Below are 6,195 nucleotides of genomic sequence, written 5' to 3' on the forward strand. Positions count from 1 at the left end.
ACTGCCCTGCACTGGCTAGAGGTTAATAATGCCTATGAGATTTCCAGGAGGAGGCACCAGAATTGATGCCAAGGATCATTCACACCAAAGTAACAGTGTTAGCCCTGGCAACACAATACCGGGAGTGTAAGGGTCACAGAAATAATCTTCCAAAGGAGTTATTCTGAAATAAAAAGGTGAACTATTTCAATGTTGACATTTTTGAAATAATGTGTTTCAAGGTTTTGTTTTGAAATGAAGTTTTGTTTCCAAAAATCTGTTAGATTTAACTTGAAAAAAAAGGGAGAAAAAACAAAACAACCTCCCCGCCCACGCAAAAAAAAAAAAAAAAAAAAAAACAACCACCCAGCTCTAATGCAAACTCTCTAGATTTCTGCTGTGGGGGGAAAAGGTTTTCCAACTGAGCCAACAGTGAACTTCACCCTCTGGCAATCAAGTTGGCACTATGCTACAGTTTTTTGCCAATAGTTGCTCTTTGCAGATTGTCCACATCAAAAGAGAAAGAATGAGATACGCACACATGGGTAAAAATATTCTTACTTTCAGCAAACAAGGGTCTCAAATGTACTAAAATGCTGTCATTGGTTGTACGGAATTCCAGGTCCTCACACTGTTTTTTATATCTACAGAAATTCCCTCTGTGCATGTCTCTCCTCAAAGCCTGTGTGAAGCAATGGCCCAGGGAAATGACACTACCGTGACTGAATTCATCCTTGCAGGATTCACTGACCATCCAGAACTGCAGGTTGCCCTCTTCCTCATATTTCTGGTGATCTATGTTCTCACCTTGCTGGGGAATTTTGGGATGATTGCCCTAATCTGGACGGACTCCCGATTTCACACCCCCATGTATCTCTTGCTCAGCAACTTGTCACTCGTTGACCTTGGTTACTCCTCATCCATTGCCCCCAGGGTGCTGGTGAGCCTCTCAAGGGAGAGTAAGGCCATTTCCTATGCTGGATGTGCTGCACAGCTGTACTTTTTTGCTACCTTTGCCACCACTGAGTTTTTCCTCCTTGCGGTGATGGCCTATGACCGTTATGTGGCCATCTGTAATCCACTGCTCTATAGGCTCATCATATCCAAGAGGTCCTGCATATGGCTCTTGGCTATCTCCTACATGGCTGGGGTTGCAAATGCAACCGTGTTTACCAGCTGCACCTTTCAGCTGTCCTTCTGTGGGCCCAATGTAATCGATCATTACTTTTGTGATGTCCTTCCACTCATGCGGCTCTCCTGCACCGACACTCACACCAATGAAATGCTGCTTTCTCTCTTTGCTGGTTCCATACAACTGACAACCATGCTGATCATCCTCTTCTCATATCTGTATGTTACTGCTGCCATACTGAGGATCCGCTCTTCCGAGGGCAGGCGCAAAGCCTTCTCCACCTGCACCTCCCACCTGACAGCCGTAGCTATATTCTATGGGACAACATTCTTTATCTACTTACAACCCAGTTCCACCTCCTCACTGGAGCAGGACCAGGTGATCTCTGTGTTCTACACGGTTGTGATCCCCATGCTGAACCCCCTGATCTACAGCCTGAGGAACAAGGAGGTGAAGGACGCCCTGGGGAGAATGTTAGAGAGAAAAAAGTTCTCTCAGCAGCTTTGATGAATAATTTTATCATGTTTTGAACTAAAGTGACAATGTTCTTTCCATTTCCTTCCACTCTATGCAATTTTATAATGAAAATAAAAACTCTAATGTGTTCAAGTTTTAAGAATAATGTTTTAGAGGTGGCATTGTCCAACAGATAAGACACTCAGGAGATCTGGTGTGACAGATATTGCAACCCCATGCAGAATCTTTGGGACCATTATATTAACTTGCATTGTATGAATGATTTATGTATGACTATGTTCTACTCCGGGGAGGGGGCGGGTTCCTGCAGCTCCTTCCAGAACTAAAACCTGAGGGGGTGGGTGGGGGTGTGTGTGATTAAGGCAAGTCCCTGAGACTAAACTCCAGAGAAATTCCAAGGGGAGTGGATTCTGTCTCATTCAGGACCCTTGACCCTTGCAACAAGGACACCTGCTTTTAGGTTTTACAGTTCCTCAGCTGTCACCTCTCTTGGGTGGAGATGTACACCTCTCACCCTCTTGATTGGGGTTTTTTGAGGCTCCACAGTTCCCTATCTACACTGTGAATTCCCCAGTAAGCCAGACTGTCTAAGATAACCTGCTATACTTTTCTCCTTAGATAGACAATGGCGTTATAAGTTACCATGCCACTCTTTCTAAGCAAACAAATTTACTCTCAAGGGGAAAGCGTTATAGAGAAAACTTTAAAAGCAATAAAAGAACCTACATACATACTAACAACCTCACCAGAGATCACCCCAGCTCCAACAAGGGCTCTAGATGCTGAACAGTAATTCAAACCTTACCACCAAAGGTTTTTTTCTGTGGTTAAAAGCTCACACCGCCTTTTGCTCAGAACAAACACACAGACTGGGCCATGTCCTTCCAAACCTTCCCAGGAAGGATTGAGGCAGCCCTTGGACAGAAGGTCCTGTCTATTTGGAGTACTAGAAATAAGGCTCTGAATCAGTTTTAACTAAGGCTATTTAACTCAAACTCCCTTCTTTGTCCATTGACCATTAAAGAATCCAGTTTGAACAAGCATATGTAAGCCTCTCTCCAGGTGGTGGTAGCTCTCTGGAGGTGTTACAACTAGAGTAAATTTGCCTCTCCAACCTGTTCTTAATTTTTGGAGTGTGGTGGTCCTCCTGTCCCATGTAATCAAATACAGTCCCTAGCACACCATGATACATACATTTAATTCAATAAGATTTCACAGAATTCAGTAAGGTTTGTGCAGGATATTGTGGGATGCACCATCATAGGGCCTAATCACATCAGCCATGCTATCAGAGGCTCGTTCACCTGCACATCTACCAATGTGATATATGCCATCATGTGCCAGCAGTGCCCCTCTGCCATGTACATTGGTCAAACTGGACAGTCTCTACATAAAAGAATAAATGGACACAAATCAGATGTCAAGAATTATAACATTCATAAACCAGTTGGAGAACACTTCAGTCTCTCTGGTCACTCGATTACAGACCTAAAAGTCGCAATATTACAGCAAAAAGACTTCAAAAACAGACTCCAACGAGAGACTGCTGAATGGGAATTAATTTGCAAACTGGATACAATTAACTTAGGCTTGAATAGAGACTGGGAGTGGATGGGTCATTACACAAAGTAAAACTATTTCCCCATGTTTATTTTCCCGCTTCCCCACTGTTCCTCAGAAGTTCTTTTCAACTGCTGAAAATGGCCCACCTTGATTATCACTACAAAAAGTTTTCTTTCCCCGGCTCTTCTGCTGGTATTAGCTCATCTTAAGTGATCACGCTCCTTACAGTGTGTATGGTAACACCCATTGTTTCATGTTCTCTGTGTATATAAATCTCCCCACTGTATTTTTCACTGAATGTGTCTGATGAAGTGAGCTGTAGCTCACGAAAGCTTATGCTCAAATAAATTTGTTAGTCTCTAAGGTGCAACAAGTTCTCCTTTTCATTTTACAGTTGGGGAATCGAAGTACAGAGAGACTAAAGGCCCGTCTACATAGGGACATCCAGAACAGTTAATCTGGATTAACTAAAGGCATAAATTTAAAGTGGATTTGTGGAGAAAAAAAGAAGTAGATAAATTCATGGAGGATGGGTCCATCGATGACTATTAGTCAAGATGGTCAGGGATGCAACCCCATGCTCTGGTTGTCCCTAAACCTCCAACTGCTAGAAGCAGGGACTGGATGACAAGGAATCACTTGAAATCGCCCAATCCTGCGATCTGAAACCTCTCCTTCTGACCAGGTCTGGCACCTGATTCCACACTGACCATTAGGTCAGACTGCCCACAACCTGGTGGCTGAAGGTCTGGTAAGTGTGAGGGATTCCAAAGCCTTCTGAGACTCAAATGGGATTAATCAGAGAGAAGCAGATGTCTAGGTCTGGATTTGTTTTGGTCCCTGAAATAAAAAAAATAACCTAAGTGTGAACTGAGTTATTGTGATTTCCATGTGGTTCCAGGAGAGCAGAGAGGCCCACGGGTGTAATTCGTCATATTTGTACAGCTGGGGAAGAGTAGATGAAGCTGGATTTGGATGCTAAGCAAAGACACCAAACTTTAAACCAAGGCTGATCTCCTCCCTCTTCTCAGCCTTAAGTTGTGAGGCTAGTCCAGATTCGCATTTCAGGCCTTTGTCCAGCCTAGGAATGAGTGCCAGCATTATACTATCAAAGTAATCCAGTCAGGAAGCCTTTATATACTGAGTGAGAGAAACATACTAAAGACAAAGCTGAGCAAGTGGTCAGCCATTTTGTGTGGACAAAAATGAGACACCTTAAAGGGGCCTATTTTTTCAGAAGGTGGGTGCTCAGCACTCTCTGAAAATCCAGTCCTTTTGAGGTGCTTCAAGCTAGCTACCCAAAATCACTATTCACTTTTGAAAGGCTTGCCTCTCGCAGCTTCACTCTTCTAGCCTTCGTCCCCTACCTCAGACCCAAACCCATGAAGGGAGCGAGTGCTAATGGGAATCAAACTCATATTATCATTCTTTAAACATCACTGTTTTTCCCCACTCAGCCATGTGAAAGCTGGATCCCTAGCTGATCTGGGTCAGCATAACCCTATTGATGCCAATGGACCAGGTGTAAATAAGAAATGCTCTATTCAAGTTAATTGCCCATATCTCCTGCTACTGTACATTGGCCATAAACACTATGTAATTCAAAGGGCCCAGATCCCCAGCTGGCATAAATCAGCTTAGATCCACTGAAGTCAGTGGGCCAGATCCTTAGGTGGTGTGAAGCAAAGAAGCCCCATCCAAGTCTCTACACCAGATTCTTTGCTGGTGTAACTGACATCGGTCATTTGGAACTTCTGGATGGTGTAAATTGGAGTGGTCCCATTGAAGTCAACAGGGCGGAGCCACTGCAGGTGTGACTCCTGAGCCAATTTGCACCCGCAGAGGATCTGAGCTAAGGATCACCAATGCACAGCCTCCTTTGGGGAACTTTTATACTATGTCCATAGGAATCAGAGCCGGCCGACAATGGCACTTTTATTTATTAAAACTCTCACAAATTATGGTTTTGGTGTTTGGCCATCTTGAGGCCAGGTGTATACTGGAAACTTTTTGCCAGTATAATGATGTGGGTCAGGCGTGTGATTTTTTTATATATACAACATTTCTGTACCAGCAAAAGCTTGTCTAGACTTGGAATGCTACCGTGGCACTGCTGTAGATCTTCAGTGTAGAGCTATCAATGCTGACGGGAGGTGTTCTCTTGTCGGCAGAGGTAATCTGCCTCTGTCATAAATATAAAGGGAAGGGTAAACCCCTTTAAAATCCTCCCTGGCCAGAGGAAAAATCCTTTCACCTGTAAAGGGTTAAGAAGCTATGATAACCTCACTGGCACCTGACCAAAATGACCAATGAGGAGACAAGATACTTTCAAAAGCTGAGAGGAGGGACAAAAACAAAGGGGCTGTGTCTGTCTGGGTGAGGCTTTTGCCGGGGACAGAACAGGAATGGAGTCTTAGAACTTAGTAAGTCATCCAGATAGATATGCGTTAGATTATGATGTCTTTAAAGGGCTGAGAAAATAAGTTGTGCTGAATAGAATGGATATTCCTGTCTGTGTGTCTTTTTGGAACTTAAGGTTTTGCCTAGAGGGATTCTCTATGTTTTGAATCTTATTACCCTGTAAGGTATTTACCATCCTGATTTTACAGAGGTGATTCATTTTTACTTTTTACTTCTATTAAAATCCTTGTTTTCAGAAACTGAATGTTTTTTCATTGTTCTTAAGATCAAAGGGGGGGGGTTCAGTAGGCTGAGAATCACTATCAGAGAATATAGGTATCCTATTACAGCACAGTAATATTTTACAAGCCAAGTTTTGTTTGTTTTATTTCTAACCCTCGGGTGTAAAGTTAGTTAAAAACAGAGAGGTAAAGATGACAGACACCAAGGTACTACACAAATTGGAGTTAGCTAAACTGGAGGCAGTGAAAGAATCTGAAAAAGCCCTAGAAGCTGCTCACCAGAGAGCAATGGAGGCAAAGGACAAAGAAAGGGAGGTAGCGAAAGAGACAGAACAACACCAAGCGGCTGCTCACAGGAGAGCTATGGAGGCAAAGGAAAAAGAAGTGGAGGCAAGGGCCAAA

The 6,195-nt window shown here is 43.4% G+C and overlaps 1 protein-coding gene across 1 annotated transcript; it reads left to right on the forward strand.

The window, feature by feature from the left end:
* The first annotated feature begins 673 nt into the window (after positions 1 to 673).
* On the forward strand, positions 674 to 1,618 carry LOC144266446 (olfactory receptor 5J3-like). Its single transcript, XM_077819896.1, has one exon. It carries the CDS (start codon positions 674 to 676, stop codon positions 1,616 to 1,618), a length of 945 nt encoding a protein of 314 aa, XP_077676022.1.
* Positions 1,619 to 6,195: the final 4,577 nt, after the last annotated feature.

This window comes from Eretmochelys imbricata, chromosome 6 (genome assembly GCF_965152235.1).
Source record: "Eretmochelys imbricata isolate rEreImb1 chromosome 6, rEreImb1.hap1, whole genome shotgun sequence".
NCBI lineage: Eukaryota > Metazoa > Chordata > Testudines > Cheloniidae > Eretmochelys > Eretmochelys imbricata.